This window comes from Tauraco erythrolophus, chromosome 14 (genome assembly GCF_009769465.1).
Source record: "Tauraco erythrolophus isolate bTauEry1 chromosome 14, bTauEry1.pri, whole genome shotgun sequence".
In the NCBI taxonomy this organism is placed as follows: Eukaryota; Metazoa; Chordata; class Aves; order Musophagiformes; family Musophagidae; genus Tauraco; species Tauraco erythrolophus.
In genome coordinates, this window is record NC_141478.1 from 7290481 (window position 1) to 7307859 (window position 17379).

General features: G+C 45.2%; 1 protein-coding gene across 1 annotated transcript in view; it reads right to left on the reverse strand.

The window, feature by feature from the left end:
- Positions 1-1548: 1548 nt before the first annotated feature.
- SLCO3A1 (solute carrier organic anion transporter family member 3A1) overlaps positions 1549-17379 on the reverse strand; it is a 139934-nt gene continuing 124103 nt past the window's right edge. Inside the window, 5 exon segments of the mRNA XM_086620482.1 lie at positions 1549-1928; positions 6372-6436; positions 9596-9771; positions 14443-14581; positions 15735-15933. Coding sequence (XP_086476608.1) covers positions 1549-1928; positions 6372-6436; positions 9596-9771; positions 14443-14581; positions 15735-15933 — 959 coding nt within the window.

Consider the following 17379-nt stretch of genomic DNA (forward strand, 5'->3'; position numbering starts at 1 on the left):
ATGCTTCTTGAAATCAGATGAAAGCTTCCCCATGACTTTTGCAGGCTTAGATAAGACTGCATTGCAAAAGCAAAGCCAAACCTGCTCCTGCATGGGTGCCTCTTGAGGACCTGAATGAAAATTTCAGAGGTGCTCAATGCTGGCCAGCCTCTGCTCCCATAACCCAGCCTTCCATAGGAACACTATTTGCACATCTAAGGGCAAAACATGGCCTCCAGGAGGGGAGATCATTCCGCTTTCCTCACATGGCTTCCACTGAAGTCAGTGGAATTTCTCAGGTGAAAAAAAGAAATCAGCTGTGAGGGTTGCAGGATTAAGGTCAGTATTCCTTTCGTCTTGTACACACACGCACGCACACTTACTTTAAAGAAAACATCCACCACACAATTTCTAGATTGCAAATTATATATATATATATATCTTTAAAAACTGGAGAGAACATAAACAGCCTCTCCATATATATATGTATTCACTGAGTCACATAGAATATGAAAAAACTATATTATGTAAATCAGCATATTATCTATAATTCTCCAACTGACAATTGTTTTTATAGAGACACAGTGCATTCGTTCTCTTTTTTAAAAACATATTACGTGTCTTCATTGGCTTGGTAGCATATTAGAATGAAGGCGTATGGATAAAAAACGCAGAGGATTAAACAAACCCCTTGAGTCACATTATGTTTGGGTGAATTAAACAGGATCCTTCCCCAAACTAGCATAAATAAATCCTCCCTATGGAAAAGTGTCAGCGATTTAAGGGTTAACATAGGTTTGAAAATAATTTTTAAAAAAATCTTATTAGAGGACTACACAGACAAGTACTTGGAATTTGTCCTCCTTTAAAAATGACAGCACGTTTGGCAAGTGTGAGCAAATGTCTTGAACTTTACTGGGCTGGAGAGATGTGAGTGCAGCTATTCACAGACAGCCACAAAGCTGCAATCTGCGAATAAGCCTCGGCTGGAAGGGCTCGGATACCTCTGACAGCATTGCTCGCCACCTGGAAGGTTTCCAGCAGCTTTCAAGGTATTTATCGTGGACTTGTGGCTGGTGACAGAGTGTGACTGGTGGAACAACTCCAGCACTGCTCCCTCTTTGCCATCACGGGGCGCGGCGGGCTTGAACAGCACCCAGACCAGCTAACCCTTCAGCCCACACTGTGGGGCTCCACGTATCCCTGGGACCCTGTTTGCCACCGCAAACACCTATTCCAGCATATGCCTCATGCCCGAGCCTGTCCGTTGGCTGAGCTCTCCGATGAACTCCTGCAGATGCCCTTCTTGGAAGCTCGTACTGCCATCAAAGGGGCTGGTACCCAGCCACAGCAGCTCCCTGCTCTCTCCAGCACCCCGCAGGATGTCACAAGCGATCCCATTAAAAGATGCTGTTCTCAAGAATCCTGGCTGGGTCTGACTTGGAGAAAAAGAGGAAAGTTTCCTGTGTTGCCGTTGTTATTTTGCAGTTGTGTTTCTTCATTCGTGCTCTCCTGTTTTTATTAAAAAGGACCCTTGTTTTATTAATATAGTTCACCCCTCCACAGTCACTATAAAACAGACTCCATATTTTCACACCACTCATGATCTTCAAGGTTATAGATAAATTTTGTCCTATGTGACTGATTTTGGGGCACCGAGTCCCGCCCCAGATTGTCTAGGGTGAGAGTAGAGGCAAAAAACTCACTAGTGCTGAGACCACCTTCGTGGTTCTTGATGTATCTTTTATAGTTTTTCCTCAAGCACTGCCAAGTGGTTGTGTATAAGATGAATGCAAAAGACTTCAGGGCTATGGCGATACTGACGTACAGGTATCTATAGACCACGTTGTCGTACAGCGCGCAGGCTCCTTGCTCGCCACAGAACGTGCTCCAGAACAGACACGTGGAGTCAATTCCAGCCCCAAAGATCAGCGGAGGTGGGATAAAACCTGTCAAAATACGAGAGACAAATCATGCTTTTATGATCCTTACGATAAAGAGAGAAGACGTGATTGCAGTGGCTGGAAAGAGAGGATACTTTATCAAGGTTAATGGTCCCAGCTGCAGCCTGTGATTCTAAATTTTAAGTTCTAAATCAACCTAAACAAAGTCTGTGGATGAGTTCTTAGCTTAGACTCAACGGCTATGGAAGAGATTCCTGCTGATATCAACATGCGGGAAGGATTTTACTCAAGCTTAAGTGGCTTTTATTAAGCTTCTCGTTTGCCTAATGAGACTAAGCAGAGGAGTAAATGAAAGATGAAGAGGACAGCCTTGAAGCATGCTCTCTTTTCAGATATCGGTAATTCTGCACTCTGGGGTGTTCACCTGAAGGACGTCATGGGATTCCAGTTCAGAGCCTGAAATCAGTTGGGGCACCGAGATCTAGCTTTGGACCTTTCCCTGACACAGGAGAAGGTTTTCTCTGGGTCAGAGGAAAAGAAACAATGGCCTCTAATAGATTAAATCTGAAAAGAAGGGAAAATTTCAGTGCACTATTAAACGAAATATCACAGCAGGACTCCCACAGCCACTGCCGCTAACTACTGATGAGCGTTTCTCAATCATAGTTTGCAGCAGAGCTGCAATCTTAAAGCAAAGTAATCACTCCAATCTCATTTAACTAATAAAGGCAATGTTTTTCTTCTCTACTTTTCACCATCCGACAGGGACATTGTAGAGGCTCCCTGTTTCACATTACCCCACTGGTGGTTAGGACATCCATATTCCAGCTTTGCACTTCCCAGCCAGCACACATGCACTGAGCACGCAGCACTCAGAAGAGAGTGTGGAGGTTCTACAGAACGTAAACCATTTCTCTTCCTTTTGCTGTATTTGTGGGGGAAGGCTGGAAGTGAATAAACCTCAGAAAAAACCCTGATCGATGAAATCATTGCTGTGGGTTAAGACAGCAAGCAAAGGAGAGGATCGTATCCATTGAAACCAAATAGCAGGTGGGCATAACATACCCTCGACAGCATCACTCCATCTGTAGGTGCTGTGATGCCTGGGACTCTATAAATACACATGTAGCCAAAACAGACCCAAGGACTGAAGTTTCTAGATAGAAAAGTGTTTAATCTTGGATCCAGTTTCATCATTAACCTGGATTTCCAGGCTTAAAAAAGATACCCTCCTTCAGCTTGTCATGAGCAATACTGATATTCCTGGCATGTATCCTAAGACTACAAATAAATTGTTTGTCTTCACTGTTCCCTGTGGTAACTGAGATCTCTTTATTTCATTTTGTCGATGACTAGAGCTCTGCAGATTTTGTTTGATCTTCCTTGTATGTTAATAAAAGCAGGCATTAAGAAAGGCTATATGGGCTTTTGGTACTCATTTTAACCAGTCATTAATAGCAGAAATGTTGCAAATAAAAACGGATGATACAAAAGCAAGACAATCTTTTTGTTATAAAAACACTAGTTCCACTAATCACATCTAAAAACCTGGTAATGCTCTGGAAAAAACATCAGTGCCAGCTTGCTGTTTGTCATGTCAATGCCTGGAAATTCCAGACAGGGCTGGTTCTGCTTCTAAGTTAAAAGATGCTTTTTTTGTTGAAACCTGACAACCACATACTCAACCTGGAATGTAAAAATTCAGCTAGGCTCCTGCCAGAAATGAGCAAAAAGACTGCTGGTGTGCCCAGTGCCACCCCGGTGCTGGATGCTACCTAAGGGGATAACATCCACACAGGGCAGTGACCAAGGAGGCAGGAGTCACACGCTTTCTGGAATAAGAGAAAACTGCATTTGGATCATCATTTTGAGGTGTGGGCACCTACTTGTTAACATACTGAGAGATATTGAAACAAAGCTTTGGAGACATATAGGCTGAACTTCAGAGAGAGCTATCATCTCCATCTGCTGGCTTCAGCTGGATTTCCAGGTTTTCAAGATAATTTGGCCTGGAAATTGCTTCACATAAGACTTGAGGGAGGATCTGTTTCATTGAACTCCAAAGCTACACCTATGTGAATGCAGGTATGGATGTGGAAACCTCAAAGAAAAACATACGAAAAACTTTTAGCAACCAGTGAGTGTTTCCGGTCATTTTTTACCAGAGGAGATGACAAGAGATTCACAGGAGCAACTGAGTACCTAGACCCTCTGAGACATGAGAGTTGAGGGGTTGCACTGCAGATTGGAAAGTCCTTCTCAGAGAGAAACACTGTGTTTTTGTGACGTTGGATAAAGACAGGGAGACAACATAGGCTCATAGGAAAACCAAAAGGAAGTGCCCTGGTAAGCAGAGACTTTGCTAGGATGCACGGTGAACACCCCATTCAGAAAGGATGTGTCTAGGATCTTACAAGTCCAAAACTCTTTGCCTTTCCAGACATTACCATTCCAAACCTTTGGCTCCAACAACATTGCTTTACTCTCTTCTCTGAGCAACTGCGGTAATGCTCTTATACGAAGACTCTGTTATGCTGCCCTCTCACAGCAGAATTCCTATGGAATGAGATAATATATCCAGGAGGATATCGGGAGAATTCAGTCATGTTTCATGTTATTACAGTGAATATTAAAGAGACTCAATCATGTTTTACCTCTCACTGCAAAGTGTTGCAAAAATTTCTGCTATATATATTTCATTGCAGAAAGTGTAGGGCTGTATAAAAAAGCTGCTTCTGTCTTACTGAAATCTATTAGCTACGATTGCACCTCCGGGTCTCATACCTCCTATATTTAATACTCTCCTTTGGTTCAAGAAGCAGCTATTATCACTCTCTTCTTAAGTCAAAGCTTAAAGGTGAACTGAAAAGCTTTTAAAATAAATCAGTAAAGCTATTCTCAAACCTCAGGTTGTTAAGGGTAAGATTTGGATACCCTTGCTCATATTGAAAAGTACTTTTCTTTTCATTTTCTGTGGGTCCGAGCTACAATACATCCTGTGCTTCAGGATGTATTGTCTTATTTCAAGGGAATTCCTTAGTGACAGAGCAACATATGAAAATTTGAGTTTAAATTCTTACTATGGTTTCTTTATTGGAGAAGAAAAAAAAAGGTCTATTCAACTTAAGCATACATGGTTGAAACTGGTTTTGGAGGAATTCAAGATGCTGCTATCTCAGGAGGTTTCCTTCTTTTGAAAGGAAAAGAGAAAAGAGAGAAAATCTCCCCCCTTAAGTACTTTTTCCTTTGGAAACAACAGCCCATAGCCATGCTCCTCGCACACTTGCCTGCTGACACTCTGCATTCAACCAGCGAGAGCTGAAGACAGGCCAAAAACCGAGAGCAGCCCCGACAGCTAAAGAAAATGCTGTCCTTGCAAGGCTTGAACCAGACCTGACCCAAGCTTCCCTTTGCGTTCTCTGAGCTCTGGATAAGATCACTTGACGGAGCTTTCTCTAGGACTGCAGCTACTTCACCAAAAGCAATGAAAATCTAATCAGCTTTATCGTAAACTGGTCTGGGACCACCATGTCTCCTTCAGCTAACGAGGAATAAGGTGTCACAAAAATAACTAAATAATGAGGTCACTTATTCAAAGCGATGTATGGTACTGTGGGAGTTTGAGTTCCTTACTTCCTAGTGTCTTGCTGCAGCCTAGTAGATGGCGTTTTACTCTCCAGCTCATTCCTTTGAAAATGGGGGGTCAAGCAGGGAAGGTACTGCCTATGCCCCACTAAAAAAAAAGTAAATCCCACCCCCACAACATGCAGAAACCCCGTGCATGAGAGGACCCACACAAAGATAAATCAGAGAGGATTTTGCCCTGAATCTTTGAGATTAAAGAGCTGAAATATAGGAGCTTTAAAATAGGAGCCATCTCTTCAAAAGGGAAAAAAAAAAACTCCACCCAGAAACAAGAAGTGGGCGAACAGCCCAGTGTGTTCCTTTTAATTCATACATGAGAAGCACATACTGGTCCAGAGGAACAGCCATATGCATTTAATGGGATATTAATCCACAGGAGGATACGGACTCAGTCTGTCTCATTTCACTGTTTTCCTTTCCAAGAGACCCGAAGGAAGGGACAAACACACCACGTAACACAGATCCCATCCCTCAAAGGAGGATGAAAATACATATCCCTCTACTTCAGCAATATGCAATACAGCAGTAATTTTGCAAGCTGCTGACGTGTTAATAACAGCTATAGAAGAGTAACTGGTTGTGTGGGACCATGGCAGAAACGGTCATTTCTCATGCAACACCGCATTTTCTTCCATTAGCACAATTCAAACGGCAGGAAAAGTGCCTTCAGGAGCCTTGATGTGATATCTTTCATAGAGAGGGCTCGGACCCCGTTGCACCAGACCCCACTCATGACAACCACAGCATTACACGGAGTAGACATCAATTTTTGCATGTTAAAAACACAGTTTTCCGTGAGGGAGGAAAGGACGGGAGAGAAGGATATGAAATTTTTGTACCTACCTAGCAAACGGAGAAGCAGGAAAAGCACCCCCAAAGCGTAAGACTTGAGTTCGGGGCTCACGGTTCTGTAGGGAGGAGGGAAGGAGAGAGTGAAATCGATTCTTGTGTTCTGCTCAGATTAACACACCCCGCGGCCATTCTGTGCTGTCAGCCAGGATGCCACCACCACTACCTCTTCAAAAAGTCGTTAATGGGGTTTTTCTTCTCCCTTCGCCTGAACTGCCTACAGCCCCAAAAGTAATTGCATTAGTGATAGGTTGAGGAATTTAGCTAAGTCATTAATAGCAACAGCTAATCTTGTCATTGGATGGGGAAAAATGAAATTCCCATCCCACTAAATCATCATTTACAAGCTCCCCATCACACTTCCAAGACTCCAGATGTTGAGAATTGGTGGGAGAGAAAACTTTTTGTTCTGAGACTTCTCAGACTACTGGGAACATGAGAGAGAAGGGAGGTTGACAGACCAAAAGGTTCAGTCAGCCTGTTAAATCAAGCCTCCCAGTAAGGATGTGTTCAAGAAGACTGGTTGTCATATGTGTGAGGTTAGCAAGTGATTTGTTTTTATGTTGGGAAGACAATGGTCACGCTGCCTTTTGCTATGAACACAATCCACTCTATCATATTAAGTGTTATCCTTCAAAGGTGCTCTCAAAAATAATTCATGGCTTTCTAATTCACTTAGCTCAAGGATGCCACTGGCTAAAGTCATCCTCTTGGGGTGGGCTCAGCAAAGCCTTTGGAATTTCAGGAAATCATTAATTTAGTCTTAAGTCTTATAATAGCATTTTATCTCCCACAGTATATACAGGCTGGGAAAGCAGGACAGTGATCCTCATATGAACAGATTCATCTCACAGGGAAACTTCAAAGGCCTCAGCTGCCTCTTCCATTAGCTCCTTACAGGAGTTTGCAGTCAGCACTGCTAGTGACACCCATGGTGGCAGTGGTGGTCCTCTCAATAAATACATTGGAGAGGAACCAGACATCATGATAAAACAGCCAGAAAGAGTAATAGGTTTTAATTTAAGAGAACGATCATTATGATCACCTGCCCTCATCTCACACGTTACGCTGACCGTGTAACATCGTACCATGATTCCTGCAGAAAGCCTGTGACCTCTGGCTGAATTTCAGCAAAGTTTTCAAGCAGACACTCAGGCTTGATATAAAGACTTAATACCATGAAGTATTTACCCTTGGAAAAATGTTCCAGTGGTTAATGGCTTGTGTCAAATAGGATTCTACAGTTGGGTGGGAAGTGAAGGAAACAGAAGGAGTATTAAAGTTTATTTTATGGAAAAAACAGATTAAATGTGAAATATTCACAGTGGGTTTTTAATCAGTGGTGGTGTCCGTTGGTCTGCCTTTTTGTATTTAAGACCAAAGTCTGCCAATCCTCATACCTTAGGGCAGAGTAAAAGTTGTCACCTGGAGACACCTCTTTTTCTCACCGACTACAGCAGTGAACAAATGACTTGCCTAGACAAGACGTCTAATTTGTAGACATTGAAGTTCATTTTTAAATTAACCATAGGAGCTGCCAACACCACTTGTCACTGCCGGGGACATGCTCGTATGCCAAAACTTTCTTTTAGCAACCTACGATGGCAGATGCAAGAGAGCACGAGGTGGTACATGGCGAAGAGCTCTTCCCCGTACATTTTAGTAGCTATCAGTGATTCTGAGGCGACCGTAGTTACTAATTTGGATGTGTGAATTGTTTATTTCCTACAGCTGCGAGCTGCATGTTTTTAATATTCCCTTTGCTTTTCTTTTTCCCGTGCATTCTTCTTCCTCGCTGGTGACCGGCTTATCTCATCTGAAGATGACAATAAGATGTCTCCATTCCGGATACTACAGGTGCTGGCAGCTCCCTTGAACAAAGAACTCTCCAAACTTCAAATTACTTTTGCCACAATATTCATCATGAGAAATTTGATTTCCCTTTAGCTACTGTAGATGTAAAGAGAGAAATGAACTAGTAGGTGGAATATCTCGTTTTGTATCCTGCAGGGAGACATGCCCTCGCAGAGCTGTTCCGTCCAAGATCCACTCAAGAGTGGGTTTCTAATACAGACCTTATTGATTGAATTTTATTGGAATTTTCCAGGCAGCGGAACGGATCTGCTATTTATGCCTCTGGTTATTATTCTCAGTAAGTGACAGCCTGGACAGATAAGTAATTCTGGATAAACGTGGGCTTAGATATATACGTATATCATAAGGTGAAGTGTTCCATGTGTCTGGAAATAACACAAGGTCAGTTATTTGAATAAGCTACTTTTGCCCACCTATTCATATTGGCTCAACTCAGAGATGTCCTTCAGACTTTCAAGTTCCTTCTGTTCTTGGACTTGGTCCAGGGTGAGAGAAGTTCAACTCTAGCCAGCGGGGTATTGACCAAAGCTAGTCTTTGCTGCAGCCTGTCACTATTCCATGGTTTCTAACATCTGCAGGCCATCACTAAAAGTATCTTATCAAGCCATTAAATGCTGAGAACATGGGGCTGTACTTCTGTCCCTTTCCTGATACAGCTGTAACATCCTTGCTACCTGGACTGGAAACTGCACTTCTGTATTTCCCTTTCTGTGCTAATCTCAGTCTTGGTAAGAACAAGTTTGCCACCCTTCTTTGCAGCATCCCCTGAGTTTGCAAGCCCAGTCTCTCCTCACTCCCATTCTACCAAAGCTGTACTTGAGCAATTCCTGTATTCTCTCCAGCAGGCCAGTATTGCAGGCACTGGAGTCAGTGGGGCCACGCCGTGGATGAACCAAGTGCTACCAAGTGAATAGTGGCTTAGAGAGAAAATTATTTGATTAACACTTGAAACAACAGGGCTGAAATTCAGGCAGGACTGCTCAGGCTTTCACATCCCCAACTCCTGCCTGCATGTAAAGGCAGTAACGTACGAGAAAGCTTGTGCCCATAGCTCCTCGTTTGCTGAGGGGGTTCAAGATCTTTTGAAAATATGGGCAGCTCTTTCAAGGTGTCTCCACCAGGCAGTGCTTTGTCAAGGGAGGATTTTCTGATGCACTGAATCTCCACCTAAGCCAAAGTCATTGGTATGGGGACATGCAGCCAAACAGGCAGAGGCCAGGAGCTGTGCAGGACCCTTGGATCCCTGCAGCTCCCAGCCATTCCCCCATGGTCCCTCCAGCCTGGTTCCCACCCCAAGAGCAGCCCACAGCCAGCTCATCGCATCCTCCCGGCAGTGGTCCTACCTGATGAGTATGATGACTGACGGCGTCTGCGCCATGGCCCCGATCATGCTGCAAACGCACATCACGCAGAGGAATGTCAAGAAGGCCTCTTCGCAGCCGGGACTGGGGCATTTGCCGGGAACGACGGTGGCATTTTCGGCAGGGACCGAGGTGAGGCACGAACAGCCACTGAGGTTCTGCGGAGGAGCACAGGGGTTCAGGGAGGTGAGAGCCGTGGTTCCCACCACCTGCCCTCTGTAATGAGGGCTTGGCAACAGCAACTCCGAATCCTCTAATGGTCAATTAAGTAACTCCTAAGTGCTTATGTGAGGGGGGTTTGGAAAGGATTTCAGAAGCACGTCAGCTCTGATGCATGCTACCAGCCAAGAGAAAGCTGTCCCTTGGCTTGTTTCTTTTCTTCTGCTCCTTTCAAGTCTCTCCCATAAATGTCAATGCGACAAAATTATTACCAAGTTATACCTCTTTGGAGGAGAATAAAGAAACGATCTGTGTCCCTGTGACAAGGAAGATCCCCAAATTATGCTCCTAATTACTTTCTTATTTACCTCCATCCTCTTGGCTCTTGCAATTAAACTGAAGTACATTAAAAGCAGGTAAATCTGCAGCCTTGTTGCTGGCTGCAGGTTTGGTGCCTGCTTCCAGCACCCTGAATCCCGGGAAGAAGCCACACACGATGGGTGCCGCGGCTCACCAAGAGCTGAACCACCGCAGCTTGGCAGCACAGACACCGCGGGACTCAAGTGCTCTGGAGGGCTAATAAATGACATCTGGTTCAAAGGGATTTGTGTTGAGCTAAAAGCTGAAGTCAGGTGAGATAAACTTTATCAATATGTGATCAGAAGGAGGGCGAAACGCCTGCATTCTTCTTTGATCTCTCCAGCAAGCGCAGGATGTGAAAAGAAGCTTTGTTTGCCACTCACAGATTTAGGGATTTTTTTTTTTTTTTTTTAGTTATTTTCCAACTTGCCCTTCTGAATTTCTGAGTGGGGGATGTCAGTGCAATTAAGGCACACAATACTACCAAGAAATCCCTTCACGAATACAGAATGAAGCGATCATAAATGATTCATGGCTTGTCTTCATAAGCCCGCTGGGTTTGCAGGTCACATGTTTGTAAGAGGAGTAATGCCATAAAATAAAACATATTGAAAAATAGCTAAATCTCCTCCCCTTCCCTTCTACCACGTTCAAGTAGAAATTCCTTTGCTTTTCCACTGAAGACCCCTTAGGACCATACAAAAGCACACTTTCTGGTTCAATACCTCGAAAGATAAGGATCTGCAGAGACACCACTCTAGCCTTTCTGACACCAATCTTTCTTCTGCATAAGAGTCAAATGATTTTCTTCCAAATAAGTGCACAGAGGGCAAGAGAGACCGCAGTGCAGAACTCCAGGAGAGCTGAAGTAGACATGCAGGTGCCTTTCTAGCTGGCAAGCAATAATTAACATAAACAATTCCTTAACAAATTCCTGTGCTGTGAGTTAGAAGCTGTCACCCGAAGGCTTTGAGATGGTGACAATTAGCACCACTGCGGTGGTGTTTGCACAGAGACAACCAGAATTTGTAGCTCCTGGTTCTTACTGCAGTGCATTGCCAGCCGTGTGGATTGCAACTCATCTAAGTGCAGGAAAGTACAAACCTGCACTGAAATGTCCTGGGACAAAATTCCCATCACGGCACACACGCCCAGCCGTGTGGATTGCAACTCATCTAAGTGCAGGAAAGTACAAACCTGCACTGAAATGTCCTGGGACAAAATTCCCATCACGGCACACACGCCCAGCCGTGTGGATTGCAACTCATCTAAGTGCAGGAAAGTACAAACCTGCACTGAAATGTCCTGGGACAAAATTCCCATCACGGCACACACGCCCAGCCGTGTGGATTGCAACTCATCTAAGTGCAGGAAAGTACAAACCTGCACTGAAATGTCCTGGGACAAAATTCCCATTCACGGCACACACGCAGAACTGGCTGCTTAAATCCCCTGGGCTCTCATCCATGGAGAGAAAGTACCTGTTTCTGGCAATGGTGGGCAGATTCTCCTCCCACTATTGATTTTTTTTACAAACCATGAGGCAGGTCCCCACCTCCGTTGCCTGAAAATTTGTCCTAAATAAGCTTTTTCCACCATTTTGCACCAAGGTGATGGCCAAAGCAGTGCGAGTAGTTTGTACCAACTCCATCTGCTTGCTTAGGGCTGCACCTCATCCTTACCTGGGAGATCTTTGATCTTTTATTACTGACACACTATACAACTCAGACATCAAACCAGGAAACATCAAAGATGGAGTTTTACCTTTGTCCTGTGGAGAGGCAACCTTTTGCAACCTGTGCCAAATTACTATAGATTCCCTTGTCTGCAACCTCGCTGCCTTCAAACACACACTGTCACAGCCTTTCACCGCCCAGCAGCTTGCACACCCAGATTTTCTGTGTGCACGTGAAGCTGCACAGATGCAGTTTGCACCTTTAACAGCATCCTGATCTTGGGGTAATCATCTATGCAAATTACCCATGTTTTTAATTACTCATTTTTTTTTAAACCCTGGCTCTGACAGGGAAGGGACAGGCTGGTAATTTAGTGCAAAGCCACAAGATGCCAGCATGGTAATGCCAGGCTGGAATTCATGCATCTCCAGCCAAAAGGGTGAGAGAAGCAATAGCATCAAACAAACAAGATGCACGGTCAAAGGCTTCGTACACAAGGGTCACTCACAGGAATGGCTGGGAAGAGAAAGTCCTGAGGGTGTCAGAGCTCTGCCTATCAGCACCAATACTCCTACAGCTTTTTGGACAGGTGCACCTCTGCAACCAGCTCAGTAAGAGAGAAGAAATGAAATAGAAAAAAACCTGAGCTACATATTGCTTTTAGAAATTGTTCACAGAGGAAAAGCAGAGAGAGGCAGTCAGAAACATCCAACGCAGTAAAGTTAAATAAAGCATTCAGAGAATTTTATGTCCCAGTAAAAAGCAACCCTCGGCTCATCACAAGCATATAACATTCACAAGACCCTCTAGACAGGTCATTACCTGGATTATGGGTTTAAAACCTGGTTTGGCAATTTGGCTTTGCCTCAGGGCCATTGCATGGCCAAACTGGTCCATAATTCTTGATAACGCCTGTTCCAGAGGATGCTATTGCTTCACTAATTTGTGTTCAGAATGTTACTGCAAAAAACCCACAAAACAAAGCGATGAAAAGAACCCCAAGATGATGATGAAAAGGCGAAATAAGAATGAATGAGAAAGAGAGAAGGTGAGGGAGAGCGAGGGTTTTGCTCAGAGGTTTGTTCTTGCAGAGCACGAGGTCAGGCAGCTGCAGACTGAAGGGGCAGAGCTGAATATTCATTACTGTGCTCCTTCCAGAGGAGCCAGAGCTTTGTCCTGAACCACACAGCGAGGAGGTTGCTCCTGCACTCCAGCCACGGACCACGTCAGCCGTATTCTTGCTATGGACTCAGTGAACTGGTGAGACACTATTCTGTGCGCCTTGTACAAGCTGGCTTCTTGTTAAAACGATCGTGTTGCTGCCCTAGGTGTTGACTTGTCTCTCGTTAGGAGAAGAAGGAGGAGGAAAAAGAGGGCAGGAGGTAACACCTTTGCACATGCCACACACTCATGGAGTCACTTGTGGGGTTGCTGAAAGCACCTTGAAACCATGATATCTCAAAGGGATGCTTATGTCTCTGAAGCTGGAGTGGGAATTGAGGATTAAGCAGGACGAGCTCCCAGGTCATCTGGGCTGTGAGGCTGCACTTGCTAGCAGTGAGCTTGAACCTCCGCTCACCGGCACACACAGGCGGTTTGTCTCATTTGGGCAGGAAAGGAGGTTTAATGTCTCCTCAAAAAGGAAGGATGAAACCGTGGAAGGATAATTGTATGTGGTGAGCATTGATGCCTCTGCAGCCACGAACGGTCACTGTGACCAGGCTGACATCCCACGGGCTCCACACAGGCAGCGTGGCAGCGGTCACTATGCCTGGCACGGCCCCAGGCAGGGAGCAAGGACTGCAGGAACCTCCACCAGTTACCACCCAGGCACTCATTTCCAGTGTAAGCCAGAAGACATTAGCATTTCAGCAGCAAAAAATGGAAAAGCAGGCTTTTAAGATATTGTTAAAAATTCCCCACATCTTCTTGACACAGAGATGGTTTGGTCTTTAAGAGTTGTCTAAAGGAAATAAACTCTTAGATATGGAGAAGTGAAAAATGCAGAATGTCTTTGCATGGAGTCTCTGCTCCCTTGACGACTGCTCTTGCCACTGCCTCAGAGCAAAGCAGGGAAAGAGAGAGAGGCAAGAGGAGCGGAACAAAAGCTTAAACAAGGTTGAATAAAACCAGGATCTGATCATATGTGTCTAGGAATCAGACTGAGGAAAAGAGTAAGAGGAAAAAGAACAAAAGGACTGGGCAGGGCAAAGACGAGCAGGTGGAGAAGTGGGGACATGAGGAGCTGCAGGAGAAAAGAGAAGCTGGTCCCACAGCCTGGGCTAGTGAGCTCTTGCAGAGGATCTGGGTTTTGCCAGTGGAGAACTGTGCAGATCTCCTCTCGTGTTCCTTGCTTCCGTGCTGAGGAGAAAGACCTGAGCAGGAGGAGGATGGGAAATCCCATCCTGCTCCGTGGGTGACCCTGGCAGGCTGCTTCTGGAGTCAGCAGGCATCCATGCAAAAGAGCGAAAAATGACAGCGGCTCAGGTGCCCCTGAGGTATGGGGTTAGCTTTTGGAGGTGTAAGCGCTGCTGGCTCTGAACAAGCTCCTTCACCAGATACACACTAACCTCACCCACTCGTGCTCACAGAATCGTTCCTACAGGTGAGAGGTCCCAAGGAAAGCCCACTCACCGTGCTGCTGCAGCCAGCAAAGCAGGCGGATAAGTACGTGACCCCGTCTGCCCCACAGACTGGAGTGAAGGAATCAGTTTGGCATTCACAGTTGTTATTGCAGGGGGAATACGGGTCCAGAGATGAGGTTGGAGTTGAGCTGTAAGAGAAAGAGAAATTGTATCAGCCATCAGTGTAATGGTATTGCAATCTTGCAACCAGTGCCACACAAAGATGGCTTTGGAGGGTGTTAGTTAAGGTGACAAATCACAAAAAGCAGTGCGCAGGTTACGTGGGTCCCAGCTTGAAGATATCCAGGCTACAGCCTCTCCCTGGGGACAGAAATGCCATGGCCACTATCCCTCTGCAACAGGGAACCTAATGCGAGGCTTAGGCTGCCTTGTTACCCCAAGAAAACCCAAAGACATGCTAGAAGAGTCTGAGCTGTTTTTTTCCTAGAACAGTTAACAGTGAGGCGCTGAGAGCCATCATCTTCAAAAAAGTCGCCACTGCATATTAAGGAGCACCAGAAAATAAAATACAGAGTAATTCTCTCCAAGTCCTGTGAATGCTACAGGGCACCGCACGCCTCATTTCTCTCATCAAAACGGGCCTGGAGCCACACATCCTCTCTCTTCACCATATCTGAATTTCCAGGCGTCTAAAACCTGGTCCTACAAATTCCCCTCAGGCACTTAAATAAATGTACAAAGCAGCACACACCTCTCGCTGCCAAGAGAAACCAGGCAGTGTGGTGGAGCCAATGCTACCAAGGTGGCCATGGGTGCAGAATCAGATCTGGCACCTTTTCATAGAATCATAGAATGGTTAGGGCTGGAAGGGACCTTCAAAGGTCATCTAGTCCAACCCCCCTGCAACAAACAGGGATATCTCCAACTAGATCAGGTTGCTCAGGGCCTCGTCCAACCTGGCCTTGAATGTCTCCAGGGATGGAGCATCCACCACCTCTCTGGGCAACCTGTTCCAGTGTTCTACCACTCTCATGGTAAAAATTTTTTTCCTAATATCCAACCTGAATCTACCTCCCTCTATTTTAAAACCATTACCCCTTGTCATTCATTTTGATTCAGTTTAACCGATTTTAGTAAAACTCTGTTGTCGGCTGCAGGTACTCAGCTCTCACAGTGATGAGTGGCACGAACACATCCCAAACCAAGAGCTCTGTACAACATTGCCTTCTAAATGCTTGCTCCATATGGCCAGTGCTGTCTGAAGGCTGCCTGTTGAGGAAAATAACCTGGCATTTATGCTGGTAAGGCCGGGTGAGACCCTGAAACTCTCCAGGGACTCACTTGTTTCCATAGGGAACAGTAACCCCTGCCACAGGTCCTGTGTCACATCCCAGGAACAGGAAAGACACGTAGCAAGCTGTGGACACCAGGTTCACCAGCATGGCCATCCTGATGGCTCCCAGAGCAGACAGGCTGAGCTTCTTCACCAAGAGGCCACCCAGGAATATGCCCAGACACGCACATGGGATGGCTGTCATCCCTGCAAGAGACAAAATCAGTTAGTAACAAGTGTGAGTGAGGTGCAAACCACACTATTACAGCTTTTTACTTTCCAGCACAGAGTGCTGTCACGGGGAAACCTTGTAATGACCAACTGCTGGAGTAGCACCAAGCTGGGGTTGCCCAAAAAGAGAGGAATAGATGCAAATGGGTATGCTGCCTTGCACAGAGGAGCTAGGATCTTCTAGTTTTTGTCCATATTGGAGGGAGATGCCAAAATTGCTGAGATTGGCTCACCCTAACCTAAGCAGCAGCACCTCTAATGCTTCCTGCAACAGTTGGCAGACAAATAAAGTTGAGAATTTTCTGAGGTGTCTAGAGGCTTTGTATGAGCCCTGCTTGGTACACTTCACAGCAGCCTGATCTTCAGAGATTAGGTAACAGTCGCATTTGAAAATATTAAGTCTCCCTTAAAGAATCTTCTTAAACTGTGAGGTGCAAAATCACTGCCAGAAGTGACTCATTTTCCAGGCACAGAAAGGCATTATCACACTAACCTTCTCTGGGTTCGCTTTTATCCTTACTGCCAGTTATACTCCAAACCTTACCTACCCGGGCTAAGCTTAGAAGTGCATCCAAATCCAGGCATTTCTGGACTCCCATAAATGCCATGTGGGAGATCTGGTAGCAACTTTGTTTAAATTAAACAAGTTGCTGCGAGGACCACAGAAGTATCAAAGTCTTCTTTCCCACTGCTAGGTCAGAGGCAGAACGTGCTCTGGCTCAGAGGTGATTCTCTCGTTGCTGAATGCCCAGACATACCCCATCAAAGAGCACAGTGGTTTTCCTTCTCCCAGTGGATCAACAGTGAAGTTGCTTTCCTTTGCCAAGCTTTTAATTTTCAGGAAAGATGGAAGAGCCTGACATCTTTGAGACCTCTGCCCTCTGTCAAATCCTATTAAAATTCCCCAGTGAGTTCCTGTGCTGCTGGGGGAGGCAAGACTGACTGCAGGGGATTGTTTCTTTTAGAAAACCAGGCTAAAACCAGAAGACACCAATGAGTTCAACAGGAAATAAATAACTGCCAGGAGAGCAGCTTGCAAGCTCCTTATTTTGATATTAAGATCCATCCATTTCATGATGTCCCAGTTTTTGACAGATCACTGCCAGTTGCCCATCTGGTGAGTTGTGGCTGCAGATCACCCAAGATCAACTTGCAGGTACCTTAATTGGGTGCTGCCGAGAGAACGGCTGTCATAAACAAATTGGTGGGCTTGCTTGGGAATGAGCAGCGGAAGGAAAATAAATGAAGATCCTGCTTGTGCATCAGTGTCCTGTCAGGGAACGAATGAATGTTGAGAACTATATATGGGAAACCATGGCAGCATAGCGTGGTTGGAGAGAAGGGGCATTTGAAAGACAACCAAGCTGCACTAGCTCAGCTATTTGAACTGCAAATTACAATCCTGTCGTTTCCAGTTCGAGG